General features: G+C 64.4%; 2 protein-coding genes across 3 annotated transcripts in view; both read left to right on the top strand.

Moving 5' to 3' along the window:
* Positions 1–5,966, top strand: part of SDK2 (sidekick cell adhesion molecule 2) — a 56,647-nt gene extending 50,681 nt beyond the window's left edge. For both annotated transcript variants that reach the window (XM_054293172.1, XM_054293173.1), the window contains 8 exons: positions 306–443; positions 510–671; positions 766–891; positions 1,590–1,754; positions 1,986–2,126; positions 2,793–2,931; positions 3,169–3,295; positions 5,610–5,966. In XM_054293172.1, the coding sequence (XP_054149147.1) occupies positions 306–443; positions 510–671; positions 766–891; positions 1,590–1,754; positions 1,986–2,126; positions 2,793–2,931; positions 3,169–3,295; positions 5,610–5,966 (1,355 nt within the window). The remainder of the gene's footprint in view (positions 1–305; positions 444–509; positions 672–765; positions 892–1,589; positions 1,755–1,985; positions 2,127–2,792; positions 2,932–3,168; positions 3,296–5,609) is intronic.
* A 5,701-nt stretch (positions 5,967–11,667) lies between these two features.
* CDC42EP4 (CDC42 effector protein 4) lies at positions 11,668–18,446 on the top strand. Its single transcript, XM_054293176.1, has 2 exons — positions 11,668–11,735; positions 16,612–18,446. The coding sequence occupies exon 2, from the start codon at positions 16,714–16,716 to the stop codon at positions 17,638–17,640; it is 927 nt and encodes a 308-aa protein (XP_054149151.1). The 5' UTR covers positions 11,668–11,735; positions 16,612–16,713; the 3' UTR covers positions 17,641–18,446.
* Positions 18,447–19,439: the final 993 nt, after the last annotated feature.

Raw genomic sequence — 19,439 nt, 5'->3', positions numbered from 1 at the left:
GTGGGGCCCCTGGCACGGCTCCCCTGGCGCCCTCCTGCCCCTGGGCTCCCTGGGGACGTGTCTCCATGGGTCCTGCTCCAGGGATTCATGCTGCAATCCCGAGCAGAGCATCCAGTGCGTTTGTGGGGTGGGGCTGCATGCAGGTGAATGTTTAAGCTTGAGGATGAGGAAGGTTTTGGGAGACTCATTGCCCTGTGGAACCCTCCAGCATTAGGGTGGAGGCAGGGAGAGGGGCTGGCTGGTGCTGGGGGTGTCCCTGGAGCACTGAGCTGGCCCTGTCCCCTTGTACCCCTGTCCCCTGGCAGCCCCCAGCGCTCCCGGCTCCATCCGCTTCAGCGAGCTGACCACCACCTCAGTGAACGTGTCCTGGGAGCCACCACCGCTGCCCAACGGCATCCTCGAGGGCTACAGGCTGGTCTATGAGCCCTGCACGCCCGTGGATGGTGAGGGCAGGGCCGGGGGCAGCGGGCAGGGCTGGGGGGGACCCGGCTCAGCCCCTGTCCCTGCAGGTGTCAGCAAGATTGTGACCGTGGATGTGAAGGGGAGCAGCCCGCTGTGGATGAAGGTCAAGGACCTGGCTGAGGGCGTCACCTACCGCTTCCGAATCCGCGCCAAAACCTTCGCCTACGGGCCGGACGTCGAGGCCAACATCACCACGGGGCCTGGGGAAGGTACAGGGGACAATTGGGGACACGCAGGGTGAGGAGATGGAGCGGGGTCTGGGCCAGTTTGTGGCCCTGTCTCCAGCTGTGCTCCGCTCCCCAGGTGCCCCTGGCCCCCCTGGAGAACCCTTCATCTCCCGCTATGGCTCGGCCATCACCATCCACTGGTCCAGTGGGGACCCTGGCCAGGGTCCCATCACCAGATACGTCATCGAGGCCCGGCCCTCAGGTACCACTGCATCTCAGGTGGGGATGGGTGGTGTTTGCTCAGGTGGGCTCAGGTGTGCTGTGTGCTGGGTCCCCAGGACGAAGGAGGAATTGATGAATCTGACTCCATGTTCTTAGAAGGCTGATTTATTATTTTATGATCTGTGTTATATTAAAGAATGCTATATTAAATCTATACTAAAGAATAAAGGATACAGACAGAAGGCTACAAAGAATGATAAGGAAAACTCGTGACTCTCAAGGAGTCCTGACACAGCCTGGCCCTGATTGGTCATTAAGTCAAAACAATTCACATGAAACCAATCAAACAACCACCTGTTGGATAAACAATATCCAAACCGCATTCCAAAGCAGCAAAACACAGAAGAGGCAAATGAGATATTTATTGTTTTCATTTTTCTCTGAGGCTTCTCAGCTTCCCAGGAGAGAAGTCCTGGCAAAGGGATTTTTCCAGAAAATGTGATGGTGACAGTTGGGAGAGGGGAAACTGAGGCAGGGAGTGCTGACCTGGGTTGGGTGTTAGGACCCAATGTCTGGGAGGAAAACGCTGCTGAGTGGGGCTGATGGCAAGGGCAGCACCTGCAGGGCTGGTGGATGGAGGGACAGCACCCCTGGCCCTGGGGTGTCCTGCAGAGCCAGCCCCAAAATCCCAGCCCCAAAATCCCAGCCCTAAAACCCCAGCCCCGTTTTCTCTTCCAGACGAGGGGCTCTGGGACATCCTCATCAAAGACATCCCCAAGGAGGTGACCTCCTACACCTTCAGCATGGACATCCTCAAGCAGGGGGTCAGCTACGACTTCCGAGTCATTGCTGTCAATGACTACGGCTACGGGACCCCCAGCACCCCTTCCCCCTCTGTGTCAGGTGGGTTCCTGGGCCCCCCTGGGCCAGAGGGAGGGTTCTGCTGTTGCTCTGTTCTCGTGGCCATCACTGAACCCACCCCTGGCTCCTACGGAGCCCCAGTTCCACCGCCAGCACCCCCTTTCCAAATCCACGTCCCTTTTTGGGGACCAGGCCTCCCCAGGTGACCCTGTGCTCTGCAGAGGGCTGTCCCCACGTCCCTGTCCCACTCTGACCCTCCCTGCTGTGCCCCAGCCCAGAAAACCAACCCGTTCTATGAGGAGTGGTGGTTCCTGGTGGTCATCGCCCTGGTGGGGCTCATCTTCATCCTCCTGCTCGTCTTCGTGCTCATCATCCGCGGCCAGAGCAAGAAATACTCCAAGAAGTCGGACTCAGGTGGGCGAGGGAGAGTGGTGGGGGGTGACAGGACCCTCCTGCTCCTGTGGGAGCCTCTTGGGGTCTCTCCCTGCCTTTGGGGTCTGTGTGGAGACCCCACCTTGGGAGCAGCTCCTGCAGAGCCCCAGAGCCACCCTATAACGGGGCTGTGGTGTCCCAGAGAGGGCTGGGAGCCTGGGATGAAATGAAGGGTTTGTTCCACAGACAGCTGTGCAGGCAGAGCAGCCCGGAGGCTCGCCGAGGTCACTGGGATTAGGCAAACACAGCTCTGTTTTCTTAGCTCTGTCAAGGGCTCAAATTGTGGGGAAAATCCAGAGCTCCTCGTTAAGCAAACAGCCCAGAGTGGGGAGCTGGGGGCACCGGGGCAGGGCAGGGCTGGCACCTCCTGGCTGTCCCCAGGAGAACCCTGGGTGACTCTGGAGCCACCACAACCCCAACCTTGGGCCATTCCCAGATCCCTGGTGCCATCCCCAGGGACAATCCCCATCCTTGGTGCCATCTCCATCCCCATCCCCGGTGCCATCTCCATCCCCATGGCCATCCCCAGCCCCCTGGACCATCCCCAGCCCCCCTGACCATCTCCATCCCCGGTGCCATCCCCAGCCCCCGGGCCGTGCTGTGCTGCCTGCCCAGGGCCTGGGGGAGGCTGAGCATCCCATCCCGCAGGGAACAGCTCCAAGGCGGCCGCCCTGAGCCACGGCGAGATGGTGAGCCTGGACGAGAGCAGCTTCCCCGCCCTGGAGCTCAACAACCGCCGCCTCTCGGTCAAGAACTCCTTCTGCAGGAAGAACGGCATCTACACCCGGTAGGGACCCCCCAGAGCCCCCTCCCCGCTGCATCTTTGGTCATCCCTGCTCTGTCATGGGGTGGGGACAGCTTGGATCCCCTGATCTGCTCAGTGTTCCCCTTGAAAGTCCATCGGGGGTTTTGGGAGGGGTTGGCACGGCAGAGGGTGATCCCTATGGATCCCGGGGGTTGTCCCCAAGTGTCCCAGCCCGGAGCGGAGGTGACACACACTGACACCCCTCTGTGTGTCCCCAAGGTCCCCGCCCCGGCCCAGCCCCGGCAGCCTGCACTACTCGGACGAGGACGTGACCAAGTACAACGACCTGATCCCCGCCGAGAGCAGCAGCCTGACCGAGAAACCCTCCGAGGTCTCTGACTCCCAGGTGAGCCCCGGGGCCGCACACGGGGACAGGGACCCGGGGGGATGATGGGGAGGGTGCTGGGATCCCTCCCTGAGCACCAGCCCCTTCCTGTGCCCGGTTTGGGAGCTGTTCCTGATGCTCCCGCCCCATCCCCGCATCCCGGTGCCACAGCGCCCGAGGGAAGCTGGCACAGCCCCTGGTCCCTCTGCTGGGGATGTGACGCTGCTGGGGACAGGCCACAGGGCACTGCAGGTCACCGGGGGCTGTCCCGCTGCCCGGTCGCTGGTGGCAACGCCCGCGGCTCTGCCAACTCCACAAAATGCCACCTTTGTCTCGCCCCGGGGCCACGGGCAGCTGTGGAGCCAAGGGACCGTCACCCCCAGGATGGACCCCGAGGGGCTGACACCCGGGGAAGTGTCCTGTGTGTCCCTCGGGCTGTCCCCGAGCAGAAGGGGACCGTGCCCAGGCTGTCCCCGGGCAGGAGGGACCGTGCCCAGGCTGTCCCCGGGCAGGAGGGACCGTGCCCAGGCTGTCCCCGAGCGGGAGGGACCGTGCCCAGGCTGTCCCCGAGCGGGAGGGACCGTGCCCAGGCTGTCCCCGAGCAGAAGGGGACCGTGCCCAGGCTGTCCCCGAGCGGGAGGGACCGTGCCCAGCGTGCCCCCCCGTCCCTGCCCGCACCGGCTGTTCCTTGGCAGATGCCGGCTCCTCTCGCCGCGGCCCGAGCGGGGCTCGAGTGGCTTTTGAGGAGCTGTGAAGAGCTGCGGGAGCTGGCGCTGGCGCGGGGCAGTTCCCACCGCCCTCAATGGGCTCTTTGTGCGCCGCCGGAGAAGCTGAATCCAATTACCGGCAGAGGCCAAAAACAGCGTCCCCGCCAGCCCCGGGGGCAGCGCGGCCTCGGCAGCGCTCAGGAACCTTTTGTGTGAGGTTTTGTTTTGTTTTCGCAAGAGGCAGAAACCCCCCAGGGATGCTGCAGCAGTCCCAGCCCTTAAATACTTCGGTGATGCAAATACTTTGGGGATGCAAATACTTTGGGGATGTGCTCGATGCTGCAGCCGTCCCAGCCTTTAAATGCTTTCGGGATGTAAATACTTTCGGGATGTGCTGGCCAGCGTTCCCAAAAGAGCGCTGGGAAAGCACCAGGAAAGCGCTGGAAGTCACAGAATTAATCAGGCTGGGAAAGACCTCTGAGATCACCGAGCCCCAGCTGTGCCCCACGCCCACCTTGTCCCCAGCCCAGAGCTCTCAGTGCCACCTCCAGCCCTTCCTTGGGCACTTCAAACCTCCCTGGGCAGCCCCTGCCAATGCCAGGCCACCCTTTCCCTGTGGAAATTCCTCCTGAGATCCCCTGGCACAGCTCAGTTCACTCAGTTGGGATGGCCAAGTAAAGCCATCTTTTCTAAGAGATCTTGGAAATCAGGATTCCCAAGGATTTAATGTTTAAGAAATTAGGATTTCTTCTTTTCAAGGTTTAAGAAATTAGGATTTCTTCTCTTTAAGGTTTAAGAAATTAGGATGTAAGGAATTGGAGCCCTTGGGCTGAGCTGGGGGGGTGCCCCTGCAGCCCTGTGTCATGCAGAGTGCTGCCAATGGAGCAGGGCTGGGACAGGGAGGGACAGAGAGGGCTCAGAGCTCGGCAGTGCCAGCACTTTGTGCCCCCGTGACAGGGCACAGGCTGATCCTGCTCTTCTTCCTGCAGCTTGAACGCCTTTTCTTTATATTGGGGCCATTCCCTCTCATTTCAGGGAGCAGAGCCCGACCTCATTGAATTTTGGGGCTGTTGGGAGCTGTCCCCTGTCACTGTAGGACGCATGGGGATGTGGAAGCCACACAGGTTTGAATGGTGTAAAAACAAGGTGTTCCCAGGGTGAAAATGTAGGTTTTAGGATTTTTGGTATGGGGACAAGATGGAGGAATCAGGACGTGTCTAGTCCTTCTTTCTTCCTCTTGTTCTCCATTTTCTGCAGTGATGTTGGCACTTTGGGATTGGTTTAGAGTAGAGGTGCACTGTCTAACACAGGTGATGGGTATGGGGAATTAAGAGTAAATATGATATAAGTAGTTTGTAGTATAAAAGGATGACACAGAGCGCCTGTGGCTGCCCTGCTGAGCGGATCTCCGCTGGGCAGAAAGAAAATTTTGTAAATAAGAATTAATAAACAACCTGAAGACGGAAAAAGCGAAGAGTCCAGACTCGTTCTTGGAAAGCGTGAGACACCCTGCACATCTCAGGGCAGGGACAGAGAGCCGACCCGAGAGAAGGAAAAATCCCGAGGAAAGGATTTTTAGTGAAAAGGTGTGTGCCACACCTGACCACCTTCCCCGTGCTGTTTTCCAGGGCAGCGACAGCGAGTACGAGGTGGACCCCGCGCACCAGAAGGCGCATTCCTTCGTCAACCACTACATCAGCGACCCCACCTACTACAACTCCTGGCGGCGGCAGCAGAAGGGCATCTCCCGTGCCCAGGCCTACAGCTACACCGAGAGCGACTCGGGCGAGCCCGAGCACACGCCGCTGTCCAACAGCACCTCCACGCAGCAGGGCAGCCTGTTCCGCCCCAAGGGCAGCAGGACTCCCACCCCCCAGACCCCCGGCACGGCCCCCAGCAGCCAGCCCGGCACCCTGTACCGCCCGCCCAGCAGCCTGGCCCCCGGCTCCAGGGCCCCCATCGCCGGCTTCTCCTCCTTCGTTTGATGCTTCCGCGGGAGAAAACGAAGAAAAACAAAAAAAAAATGAGGGACAAAACGGGAGAGGCGGGGGAAAAAAATTAGGAAAAAAAAAAAAAAAAAAGAAATCGAAGAAAAGCCCCAAGAATTAACAGAAAAGGAAGAAGAGGAGGAGGAGGAGGAGGAGGAAGGGGAGCAGCTCCAGGCGTTTCTGCTGAAGCCAAGCGCCGTCCCTGGGGCTGGGGAGCGAAACCAGGGCCCCTCCTTGGCCAAAGCTTGTGGGTCACAGACTCCTCTCTGGAGGTGGGGCAGGGGGCTTGGGGGGCACCCACATCACCCCCGGTGCACCCACATCGTCCCTGGTGCACCCACATCGTCCTTGGTGCCCCCACATCACCCCCGGTGCACCCACATCGTCCTTGGTGTCCCCACATCGTCCTTGGTGCCCCCACATCACCCCTGGTGCACCCACATCGCCCCTGGTGCACCCACATCGTCCTTGGTGCACCCACATCGCCCCTGGTGCACCCACATCGCCCCTGGAGCTGCTGCTGGGCCCCAGTGGGTGCTGGGGCTGGGGAAGGGGCTCCTGCCGTGCCAAACCCCCCAGCCTCTCCACCTGGGGCTCCCCCAGGATGTGGGGACAAGCAGGGACACAGAGACAGAGGAACTCTGCTGGTCTTAAACCTCTGGACTTGAGCCCCCCACTCTGGACCCCCCCAGAAGGATGCCAGGGGACATTTCATTGGTGCCCTCCCTGGTGCCCGGCCCAGCACAGCCCCCAGCGAAGGAGGAGCCAGGACTGGAACCCCAGGACAGCCCCAGAGGGGTGCACGTGGTGCTCATCCCCCAATTCTGCACCTCGGGGCCCTGGGGAGGACTCGGATGGGGCAGCTGGAGCCTCCCCGTGGCGTTTCGGGTGGTTTGGGGCTTTTTAACGGGGTTTTGTGCAGAGATCTGAGGGCGTTGGGGGGTGTTGATGCCCGGGGTGGGGGCATGGCTGTTTTGGGGGTGTCTGCACAGCCCAGCCCAGCCCCTGCAGTGCCTATGGGTGAGCCAGCACCAGCCTGGCAGGGCCAGGGCACCCTGAGCCGAGGGAAATGCCAATAAACAGCCTGAGGACAAGCGTGTCCCCTCTCTGTCACCTTGCTCTGCCATGAAAGGCACAGTGCCACGTGTCCGTGTGTCCTGCTGTCCCTCTGGGCCTGTGGCAGCCCTGTGGCACCAGGGAGGAGCTGGGCAAGGGGTGCCAGAGGTGCTGGGCACAGCCCAGAAGGGTGCAGGGGGCTGTGCTGGCCGTGTCCTGCACCTTCCCATCTCAGAGGGGTCTGGAACTGCTGGAAATGGGGTGGTGGGACAGGAGCCGCCAGTGCAGGGTGCTCTGGGCACTGCCAGGGCAGCCCTGGCTCTGGGCACGGCTCCTGGGCTGTTCACAGCCGCCCTTCAGGCCTGGCAGGAAAATCCAGGTGCTGTGTTCAGGTTTCACCAGCAGGGCTGGGGGTGGGGAGGGCTCACAAAGTGCCAGGTCCATGCCAGGGCTGCCAGGGATGCACAGGCCCTGCCACAGCACCTGGGAGCCCCTGGCACCCTCACCCTGGTGTGGGCAGGGGGCTGCCAGGGGACCCAGAGCTGCATTGGGCACCCAGGGCTGCATTGGGCGCCCAGAGCTGCACTGGGCACCCAGAGCTGCATTGGGCGCCCAGAGCTGCATTGGGCGCCCAGAGCTGCATTGGGCACCCAGGGCTGCATTGGGTACCCAGAGCTGCATTGGGCACCCAGAGCTGCATTGGGCGCCCAGGGCTGCAGCTCCTCCTTGCACTGGGAGAACTGGGCTGGCTGCTGAGCCCCGGTCACTGTCTGTCCCCACACTGGCTCACAGTGTCCCCAGAGCTGCTGGCATTGCTGGGAGTGGCTCCCCTGGCCTGCTCAGAGCCGGTGCCCAGGGCACACAGCCCTCAGGGGTGCCCGTGCCCTCCTGGGCAGCGCAGGTAGCCCTGGCACCCCCCTTGTGGGCACAGTGACATGGAACAGAGGGGGTTCTGTGCCTGCTCCTCGTGTGCAGCCCTGCTCCAGCCCAGGCACCTCAGCTTGTGCAAGAGGGACCTTCCTCCCACAGGGACAGGTTGGGGGAGTGGAGCAGTTCCCATTCCCATTCCCATTCCCAGTGTTGCCATTCCCATTCCCATTCTCACTCCTGTTCCCACTCCTGTTACCATTCCCATTCCTGCTCCCATTCCCACTCCTGTTACCATTCCCATTCCTGTTACCATTCCCATTCCTATTCCTATTCCCATTCCCTTTCCCACTCCTGTTCCTGTTCCCACTCCCATTCCCATTCCTATCCCCAGTCCCATTCCCGGTGTTCCCATTCCCTGATCTGAGCTGTCAGCCCCGATCCCTCCCCACAGACCAAACCATCCCTGACGTTTCTCCCGAGCGCCGCTCCTGCCTTGTGGCTCTCCCGAGGGCAGAGCAGGGCAGGGCCAAGGGGGCACAGGGGACACCGGGCAGCCCCAGGTGCCCCAGATGGACGGGGCAGCGCTGGAGCAGGAGCTGTTCCCTTCTCCAGGCTGATGTTCCCGAAATCAAGGTTGTGAGCGATAAGGCCGGGCTGAAATCTGAGATTTGTTTTAATTTATTCATTTTAAAAGCAGCCCCGCAGCCTGGGCTCTCCCTGTGCTCCCTGATATCTCCGGTTCCCTGCCGGCTCCTGGGACAGAGCCAAGTGTGTCACGTCCCCACCTTTCCCTTGCCTTGGGGACAGGGACAGCCCCTCCTGCCACACCGGTGCCCTGGGCACTGCTCCGTGCCAGGCTGGCAGCAGAGGAGAGCAGAGCAGAGCACGGAGCCAGGTCTGTGCCCCCTGTCCTGGCAGCAGAGCAGAGCACGGAGCCAGGTCTGTGCCCCCTGCCCTGTCCTGTGCCCGGGGCACCCCCCTGGAGGGGTCCCTGTGCCAGGGCAGGGCTTTCCATGGGCGCTGCAGGAGCCACACTCCAGGTGGGACCATGGAAAGGTTTGGGTTGGAAGGGGCTGGAAATTCCATCGAGTTCCGGGCTGGAAAAGCAGCTGCACCCAGCCAGGGGATGGAATTCTGGAGGAAAACCACCCCCGTTCCCTGGCACTGCCAGCCAGGAGAGGGCTCCAGCTGGGACAGGGCAGAGGCTGCAGGGAGAACCTGCTGCCCACGGTGCCCACCTGGCCCAGGTGCCAGCAGGGAGGGGCAGAGCATCCCGTCAGGACCCTCCGGGTGCCTGCTCTGCCCTGGATGAACGCTGTGGGGAAGGGGCTGGACCCCCCTGGCTCTGGGGGGTGTCTGCGGGGTTACTGGGGTTACTGGAGAGGTGTTTGTGGGGTTACTGGGGGATGGTTTTGGGGTTTCTGGGGGGGTGTCTGTGGGGTTATTGGAGGATGGCTGTGGGTTACTGAGTGGGTGTCTGTGGGGTTACTGGGGGGTGTTTTTGGGGTTACTGAGGGGGTGTTTGTGGGGTGTCTGTGGGGTTACTGGGAGATGTCTGTGGGGTTACTGAGGGTGGTTCTGGGATTACTGGGGGGTGTCTGTGGGGTTCCTGGGGGATGTTTTTGGGGTTACTGGGGGGTGTCTGTGGGGTTCCTGGGGGATGTTTTTGGGGTTACTGGGGGTGTTTGTGGGGTGTTTGTGGGGTTCCTGGGTGTGTGTCTGTGGGATTACTGGGGGTGTTTCTGGCAGCAGCCCGGGGCTGGAGGGATTTAGGGGGACCTGTGGGGGCTGTGCTTTGTCCTGGCGCCCCGGGGTGTCCGCACAGTGATCCCCAGTTCGGGGGGAGCTCCCCGCTGGCACACAGAGCTGGCAGGAGCTGGGAACAGGAGGAGGGGATGGGGCTGCCCGGGCGCTTCTCCCTGCCCTGCTTTCCAAAGTGCTTTTCAAGCCTTTTCTTTTTTTATTCTCTGCTTTCAAAAGCTGCTGAGAGGCAGCAAAAGGAGCCGGCGGTGGCTGAGGAAGGGCGGGAGCGATCCCCACCCAGGGCCGGCACCCCAGCGGAGGGGGTCTGTCTGTCTCTGTCTGTTTGTCTGTCTGTCCGTCCGTCCCAGGCAGTCTTTCAAGTCGAGTGAGTGCCTGCTCTTCCCAGGGCAGCCCGCGGGAGCCCTCCCGGCGGCTCCCACCAGCCAGGTGATGCTGATCCCCGCCGACTGCGCTGTCTCAGCCATCTCCACGCTCCCGTGACACGGCAGGTGAGGCGAGCAGCGCTGCAAGGGCTCCCGGCTCCGCGCCAGGACCCGCTCTGTCTCACGGGAGCGGGTCGGGATGCCCTGGGGGCTGGGGCAAGCCCTCCTCCTCTTCCTCACCTGCCATAAACCCGCTGCTGCATGCGGAGGCGGCTCCCTCCTCAACTGCCTCCTTTGCTTCTCTGTTCGAGAGAAAGGAAAATAAAATTTGCCGATAAAACGGGCCGTGCAAACGGCACTGGAGGAAGCAGCACAGCCCAGGATGGAGACACAGATGTGAGCTGGACACTCGGGCTGGGGGCAGAGCTGTGCCAATCCCAGCGTCTCGCAGCGCCTCGCTGCCCAGCTCCATGGTGACACCGCTTCCTTCCGATTTAGGGAAGTGTCAGCCCCACCCGAGCCGTCCCAGTGCCCGGCGCTGCCCACCCGGCGCTGTCACAACGGCACCGGTGACACGAGAAACCTCCGGACCCCGCAGCGCCCGAGACCCCACGAGTGGCGTGGCCAGAGCATCCCAGCACCCGCTCGCCACCCGCTCCCTCCCTCCGGAGACGCCTCCGGAATAGCCAAGAAACGCTGCATTAGGCAGGTTCGGGATAATCTGGGCTCTCCCGCCCCTTTTCTCCCGCAAAGGTCTGCTCTTAATCCCCTCCAGCGAGCGAGAGAGCGAGCAGCGGCTGTGAGCGCAGCGCTCTGCCTGGCAGTGGGGTTGGGATCAGCTCGGGATTCACCGCCAGGGCCGGGGGGGCTGCGGTTGCCGTGGAATCCATCCCGGGGGATGTGGAACCCATCCTGGGGCCGTGGAATCCATCCCGGGGGCCGTGGAGCCCATCCCGGGGGATGTGGAGCCCGTCCCGGGGGATGTGGAGCCCGTCCTGGGGGATGTGGAACCAATCCCGGAGGATGAGGAGCCCCGCATCAGCACCCACGCTGGGCTCCTTGGGTGACCACGGACCCGCTGCCATCGTGTGCCACCCACCCACGGCCTGGAGGGACCCCAGGGTCCCCCCGAAAGGGATCGAGCAGTGGGACTGGCTGGGGCAGTGCGGGGATGTGGGTGTAGTCTCGTGGGTGTCACGGTCACGAGTGGAACGGGGACATCGCGGCTGCCCTGCGGGCGAAGCCGCCTCCTCCTGGCACCTCAGCGCGGTTCTTAATTCCCCGTAATTAATTAGAGTCGGTCACCCAGCAGCACCTCAGCCCCGCCGCTCTGCCAGGGGTGCGGCCAACTCTGAGCTCTGCCCATGGGGATCCCACTCGTGACTCCCGGTGGGGAGGAATCGGTGAGCCCCCGGCCCCGCCGGCCCCTCCATGCCCTGGGGGCGCCGAGCCCCCACTCCTGACCCCACTCCTGTCCCGGTGCCGGCCCCGGTGCCGGTCCCGGTGCCGGTCCCCCCTCCCCGGGACGCCCCGGGCGGGGCCCAGGGTTCCGCCCCACTCGTGTTTGAATGGAGAGCGTGGGACCGCCCCGTGACGTAGCGCGGTGCCATTGGTCCGGGCGGAGCGATGATGTCATCGCCGGGGAGGGGGGGGCGCTCCGTTCCGGCGCGGCGCGGCCATGGACCGGCGGCGGCGGCGGGGCCCGGGCGAGCAGGTACGGGAGGGAGGGACGGGGACACACCGGGGGCTCCGGGGGTCGCGGCGGCCCGGCCAGACTCGGCCCCGCTTGGCCAGGTGCGGCCCGGCCCGGCTCGTCCCGGCGTGGCGGGATCCCGGCGCGCTCGGCTCGGCTATTGTCCGGCGGGCGGGCGGGGTCCCCGGCGCTGCCGCGCTCCGGTACCGGGCGGAGGGGCGGCCAGCGGGGATCCCCCGCCTCATTCCCCGCCGGGCCGCGGGGCCGGAGCGCGGCGCGGGTGGGTGAAGGGGTTAACAGGATGCGGAGCGCTGTTTGCCCAGCGCGGGGCACCGGCCCGGCTCAGCGCACCCCGCCCCACCGGCCATGGGCGCCCGTTCGCTCCGCCGAGCCCCGCGCGGGGGTGGCGGCGGTGGGACCGGGGCGGTGGCTGCCCGCGGCCCGGGTCGGGAATCGGATCCTCGGCGGCTGGAGCGGCTCCAGCGGCACCCGGGGCTGGGCGCCGGCGGGTGCTGAGTCAGAGCCGCCCGAAATCCCCGTCCCGTTCATCCCCCGGTGTTCCCGGACAGGGGTCCCGGCTGGCCGCAGCCTGCCCTCCGCCCTGCCGCCCGTCCCACACCGCTGCCAGGGTGCCCGGAGAAGGCAGTGCCCGGTTCTACCGGCGCTGGGCACGGGGCTGGCTCCCGGAGCCGCTCCGGTGCCCGCAGAACCGTGGATCCGTGGGCAGCGAGCGCTGGCGAGCGCTGGACTCGTCCCACGCCGGCCCGGTTTGACCCCGCTCTGGCGGCAGCAGCAGCAGCAGTGTGGAGTATGGATGTTTCCAAGCGCCGAATCTATGGATCAGGGAGGCTGTTCCAAAGGGAGCTGGGATCTATAGAGCAGGGGAGCTGCTCCAGAGGGATCGTTAACGGGCTCTGGGGGGAAACTGAGGCACAGCGTGCCATCCCTGCAGCCAGGACAGGGCTCGTTCCCAGCCCGGGCACGCAGTAAACAAATCTGTGTTGGCCGCAGCTCCCTCGGAAACCGTGGAGCGACTCCAGCTGAGCTTTAGCACCGGAGGCTCAGCGTGTTTGGGGGCGCAGAGCGAGCCTGCCCGAACCCCGATCCCGATCCCCGGCTCCGTGAGGGCCGCGGGGCTCCATCCCCGGCCCCCGCTCCAGCCCCGCCGCTGCCGGCGTTGTGCTGACCGAGCCGCTCGCTGCCTTTGTTCGCTGCGTTTTGTCCCGGGCAGGAAGAGCCGCGCAGGGCCCCCCGAGCCGGCTCCGGGCCCCCGGCAGGTAGGGAGCCGTGGGATGGCTGCCTGCGAACTTCCCGTCCAGCCCAGAAAACCGCAGGAATCCGGAGCCCGGCGCGGGTCGGGAGGTCTGCTCAGCCCCGGCATCCTGTGGCAGACCCTGTTGCAGAGATACAGAGCCAGGCCAGCGAGCAGATGAGATAACCTTTACCCCTGGAAAAGTCCCCTCCTGGCCCTGCAGAGCCGCGGGCCGGTTCGTGGCCCCGGAGCTGGAGGATTTATGGCCCTGTGCGTGTTCTGGCGTGTCCTGCCAGCGGTTCCTCGCTGAACTCTGGCTACCTCCCGGCTCTTGGCAGTCCCCTCCGGGAGCGCTTCTCTGCTTTTGGCACCGGCGCTGAGTTCCCAGCCTGGTGCCGATCCGTATGCCGGTGGGAGCCAAGCTTCTCCTCCCTCCCCGGGTGCCATCTCTCCATCCCCGGCTCTGGAGCTCGCTGCCGGGGCATTTTCCACTTCCAGAGGCCGCTGGGAGCATCCCGGGGTTGCTGCAGCGGCGGTGCCAGGGACAGGACCAGGCCTGTCACCGCCAGCACCGCCTGCCCCCGGGCCCTGGGAAGAGTCGCTGCGGAGCCGAAGCGAGGGTGTGACAGCGCTGTGTCCCCTCCTGGGCCGGCGGTGGCGGGCTGCGAGCCGTGCCCTGTCTCCGGCTGCCGCCTGCCCGGCTCCAACATCAAAGGATCAAAGGATCCCCGAGGGGCAGCGCACCCCAGAGCGGGGCTGAGCGGGCGGGGTGGCTGCCCTGGCCCGTGTGTGGGGTTCTCCCTGGCCCTGGGCACTGTGGGGGACCCGACCGGTCCGGCACAGCCCCTGCCCCAGCGCTGGCAGGGCGGGGAGAGCACGCTCTGATCTCGGGGTGCTGCCCGGGGGGCTCTGCTTGGGAAGCTGGGGAGCTCGTTTGGAGCCGGCTGGGCCGGCCAGGAGGCTTTTCCAGCTTGGCTCTCCCAGCTTGGCTTTCCCAGGCTGTGAGCGGGAAGAGCTGGGGGCAGGATGCACGGGAATGTGGCCGGACTTGGCGTTTCTCCTGTGTGCTCTCACTCACTGGCCTCCTTCCCTGAGCCACTTTCACTCTGGTCCCCACGGGTGACTGATGCAGGGCAGGATGAGATGGAGAGGATGGAGGGGGGGTCTCGTGGGAAGCCAGCACCATCAGGGCACGTGGGCCTGGCCGGGGCTGTCCCAGTTCTGCGCTGTCCTACAAGCAGACAGTCATTTACAGGAACAATTGTGTCCCTGGGCGCCTCAGGTTCTCACTCCCCAGAGCCACAGGGCTCACAGGGCAGCTGGGAGGCAGCACAGGGCTGTCAGCACCAGTTATCCCTCTTGTCCTCGAGCCGTGTGTGCAGGTCCTATCCCCTCCCCTTGCCCCAAAGCCCTGCTGGGGCTTGGCTGTGCTCTGGGCAGCGCTGCCAGGTGCCTGTGAAGTCTCTCGGGTTACCAGCAGCTTCCCCTGGTAGGTGGCTGGAGCGGCAGCGATGCCTCCCTGGCCTGGTTTCCTTTGTGAAGGCACCAGCAGCAGCGGGAATGTCACAGGATCTGCTCTCCCCGAGCGACAGGAGGAGAAAAGGGCTCTGTGTCCAGCTCCCCAGTATGGGCAGCACTGTCCATCTGTGCTGCCACCGCCTCTCGGGGCGAGCTGGGAGCGAGGCATCGAGGGATGGGGGCAGATTTTGGCTGCTGTGAAGGCTGCAGAGTTTAGGGGAGGGGGCCACGCTGTCCCTGTGGAGGCTGTGAGGGTGATGGAGCGCTGCTGGCCCGGCTGGGACCGCTCCAACCTCCCGGTGGCCCCTTTGCAAAGTATCTCACAAATGCTGAACTTGGCCCCGAAATCTAAATACAAGGGAGGGACAGTCCCCAGATGGCCTAAATCAGCAGCACGGTTGCCTGGCCCAGCTGGGGAGCTCGCCGGGAGTGTTTGTTTTATGGGAAAGCAGAGGCTGCAGGAATGCTGGCCTGGAAGGAGACCTTGGAAGGGGAAAGCGTTCGTGCCATGCACACGCGTGAGGGAGATCCCAGAGAGGCAGCAGAGATCCCAGCGAGCTGCTCCTCTCTGCTGGGATGGGCTGGGGGGGAAGGAATTCCCCTGGCTTCTGGTTTGGGGTGCAGGGAAGGAGGTGTGGCTGCTGGGTGGCTTCTCCTGCTGCTGGGGGTGAATTTGGGGCTCCCCATGTGCCATCATCCCCCTGGGGGCTCAGGCTGTGCCTCCCTGGGATGGTGCAGGGAAGGAGGAATGGCTCCTGGGTGACTTCTCCTGCTGCTGGGGGTGAATTTGGGGCTCCCCAGCTGGTCCCCCATGTGCCATCATCCCCCTGGGGGCTCAGGCTGTGCCTCCCTGGGCTGGTCAGGCAGTGTGGCCATGTGCCACCAGTGCCATGCCACGGGGCACTCCTGGCCTGGCCAGGCCCATCCGGGAGCCAGGCACGGGAGGGTTGGGCAGAGGACTTTGCCCCAGCGTGGGGCCAGAGTCCATCCTGCCCTGCCTGCGCTCCTGCTGCTCCTCTGGGGGACAGCGGGGTGTCACAGCCTGGCTCTGGCGACAGGAGGGGGTGGAGGTGTCCCCTGGCCCTGCTGGCACCCCTGAGGTGGGTGCTGGTGGCGGTGTCCAGCCGGGCAGGACCGGGCTGTGCTGGGACCATCGCTGCCAGCTGTGCCCCGGGGACGTGGCTCCGTTCCCCGGTTCCTTCCGAGGCCACACGTCCGTGTCCCTTCCCGTGCGTGTCACGGGGCGCGGTGTCGCCGGCGGTGCCCGCAGGGAGGAAGAGGGCGGCCACGGGCCCTTCCTCTCCGGGACCACCTGGGGCCGCCTGGCGCCGCGGGATGCGGCCACACGCTCGCTGTCCTTGTCCCCTCATTGCCTGCCTGGGCTGGTGGCACCGAGGTGGGCAAGGGAAGGAGGGACGTGCCCGCTTGTGCCCGTTGCCATTGCGGTCGGGCAGAGCCCTCGTCATTTCTGTCACCTCTGAGTCACAGCGGTGACCACGAGACCGCTGGGGAGGGTGGGGATGGTCACACTCCGAGGGTTTTGGGGTCTCCAGGGCAGCAGCAAAGCGGTGTCCCCATGTCCCCGTGCTGCCGAGCATGGAGGGGTCCCCATCGTGGTCCCCCCGTCCCCCTGCTCGGCTGGCGGTGCCTCCCGGGGGCTCTACGCCCTCCTCACACACTTCCTGCCGTCTGTTTCCAATTCCTCCTGGCGTCTGCTCCTCCCCGCTTTCTTCCAATTTGGAAAAAAAAAAAAAAAAATCCCAGGCATCTTCTCAGCATGCTGCTCGCAGAGCCTGGAGCTGCTGTGCCCTGCTTGAGGGGGCTGGGGCTGCAAGGGGAGGGGCAGGGGGTGCCCGTGGTGCCCATTCATGGGAGGCACAGGGTCAGGGATCATCCTGAGGGATTTCCATGCCCAGGTGTTTCTCCTGAGGGTCTCTCTGCTCCAGGGGTGGGTCTGGGGGTGTGGGGATGTGTCCAGTGTGGAATGATGCCCTGCATGGAGCCAATTCTTGGGAGAACCAAGCAGCTGATCGGCACAGGGTCACATTTTGCAGCTTGGTGGGATGAAATCTGGTGCCCTACCCACATCCTTGAATCCTGACCACGTCCCTCCCTCCTCTCCCCTAGGAGTGACCCATCGGTGACACCGGTGACATCCCGGCTGCAGAGCCCCACCTGTGAGCACCGTACACGGGACCCAGCGTGGCACAGCCTCCCCTGGCCGCCACCATGCCCATCCTCAAGCAGCTCGTGTCCAACTCGGCGCACTCCAAGCGCCGCTCGCGCGCCGACCTGACGGCCGAGATGATCAGCGCTCCCCTGGGCGATTTCCGCCACACCATGCACGTGGGGCGCGCTGGGGACGCCTTCGGGGACACCTCCTTCCTCACCAGCAAGGCCGGGGAGCCGGTGCCGGAGGCGGGAGAGGAGCCCGGAGCCTCCAAGCCGGGCCTGCTGTCGCGGCGCTTCCGCAGCAGCAAGCGCTCGCAGTCGGTGACGCGCGGCGACCGGCGGGACATGCTGGGCTCGCTGCGCGACTCGGCGCTCTTCGTCAAGAACGCCGTGTCCCTGCCGCAGCTCAACGAGAAGGACGTGGACAGGAGCGCGGGGCAGCTGCCCAAGAGCCTCTCGTCCAGCCCCGTGAAGAAGCTGCCCGAGGAGGGGAGCCCCGAGGAGCAGCAGCGCCCCAACGGAGCGGCCGCGGGGCCGCGGAGCCCCGGCCTGGACGAGCGCGACTTCGGGGACATCACGGACCTGCCCGTGGGGCTGGCCAAGGGCGGCGCGGGCTTGAAGCACGCCGAGTCCATCATGTCCTTCCACATCGACCTGGGGCCCTCCATGCTCGGCGATGTGCTGAGCATCATGGATAAGGATCAGTGGGAGCAGGATGAAGACGCCGAGGCGGAAGAGGAGCAGGAGGAGGAGGAGGAGGAAGGCGAGGCTGCCCCGCCTGGCTCCCCGCTGGCGGCCCCGCCGAGCCAGAGCCCGGCCCGTGGCGCCGGTGGCCGCAGCCCCAGGGACAGCAGCCCAGTGTCCAGCTGCCCCTCGGAGCGCAGCCCTGTGCCCAGGCCGCCGAGCCAGCGGGGAGCGGCCCCGAAACGCCCCGACAAGGAGTTCTCATTCGCCGACGAGGATGACGATGAGATCCGGGTATAGAGGAGGGCCGAGGCCAGGGTCTGGTTCTCACTGAGCTTGCTTGGACACAGGGCTGGACACGCCAAGAGGTGGCACTGGGGAGGATTTGGCTCCAGCCTGGTTCCCTCATGTGCTGTGGCAGGACAGAGCTCTGCTCCCGGGGTTCCTGACAGCCCCAGGCAGCTCCAGCACTTCTGGGAGGGGAAGCAGACTCGATTTCGGTTCTTTCTGTTGGACTTTGGATATTAGCTCCTTTCTCCTGCCCCCCCTGCCCGTGTAAAGCGATTTAGGATCCAACAAGACGAGCCTTTGGAGTTTTAGCCCTTTTAGTAATATATATATATTTTCCACCGTACAGTTTTTACTGTTTTCTGATTTGTACTTACCTTTCTCTACTCTCTTTTGGTTTTAACTGAGGGAAGATTTTCCCATGAGGAAGAACTTGGCTCTGGAGCAAGGAGGTGGCCTGGGACTATGGGCAGCTCCAGCTTCCTGGGATTTCTGGGGACAGAAAAGCTTTTTTCTGCAGACCAAGAGCCTCCCAGTGCCGTGGCAGGTGCTCGCTCCCCATCCCTTGGATGGATGGATGGATGGATGGATGGATGGATGGTTCCATCCCAGATGTTTGACTCTCCAGGGGTCACAGGGGTGCTCCCAGCCGGCTCCAGGGACGCTGATGGAAGTGTGGCTCTGTCCCCTGTGGGAGGAGCTCCTGGAAGGCACCGGGGTCCCGGTGGGGCCAAGCAGTGGCGGGAGCAGGCGGCTGGAACAGGAGCTTTTATACCGTGTATGTACAAATGCAAGGAATAAAAGGAAATGGTAGTGACCGCAGTGGCCTGAGTTCCTGAGGGCTGACACTGAGGGGGGACCTGCTGCCCGAGCAGTTCCAGTGTCCCTGTGCTGCCCCATCCCTGCCCATCCCTGGCCGCAGTGTGGGCACCTGCCGGGCCGAGCTCTCTCTGCCGTGTCCTGAGGAAGCAGCAGAGCCCCCGCTGGCCGGATCTGGCTCGGGGCTGGGACCCTGGGGCCAGGCAGCTCCTGCCAAGGGCTGGCGCTGCCAGCGCTGCCCTGTCCTCCCCCAGCCCCGCTCCCTGCGGCCGGGGAGGAGGGGACAGTGCTGTGGGGACAGGACTGGACTGGCTGTCCCTGCTCCCACGGGCTGGGGGCCAAGGGGTCCCTCCTGGGGGCTCCCGGCCCTGTGGGGCTGCCCTGGCCCTGGATGATCCCGGCAGAGCGAGCAGGAGTCACTGTGATCCCACAGCCAGCTTCCCACTGGGGAAATGGGGCTCTGCCAGTGCTGGGAGTGATTCTCCATTCCACCCCTTGGATGGAGCTGGGCTGAGAGGGGGCAGAGTGCCAGGAATGGCCCCACAGCCTTTCCCTGAGCGCCATCCTCCTCACTGCAGAGAGGGAATGATTTATCCCCCCAAACAGCTTTGGGAGGGGCTGGATGCCCCTGCCCACCCAAATGGCTCTCCCTGGAGCAGCCAGGGGAGCGGGCAAACGCTGTGGGGACACAATGGGGTCCTGTCCTGTCACCCCGGCCAGGGGACATTGGGCCATTGTCCGGGACAGGGAGAACAACAGCAGCTGCAGCTGGAGGCTCTGAGCTCAGCAGGCTGCTCTGCCCTGGTCACTGTGCCAGGGTCCCCTGACCCATCCCCTGGCCCTGGTCACTGTGCCAGGGTCCCCTGACCCATCCCCTTCCCCTCGTCACTGTGCCAGGGTCCCCTGACCCATCCCCTAGCCCTGGTCACTGTGCCAGGATCCCCTGACCCATCCCCTAGCCCTGGTCACTGTGCCAGGGTCCCCTGTCCTAT

Source organism: Melozone crissalis, unplaced genomic scaffold, assembly GCF_028551555.1.
Source record: "Melozone crissalis strain CALT ecotype California unplaced genomic scaffold, PUWL_Pcris_2 ptg000129l_1, whole genome shotgun sequence".
Classification (NCBI taxonomy): Eukaryota; Metazoa; Chordata; class Aves; order Passeriformes; family Passerellidae; genus Melozone; species Melozone crissalis.
Note: the sequence above shows the minus strand (reverse complement) of the source record. Positions and strands in the feature narration are given on the sequence as shown.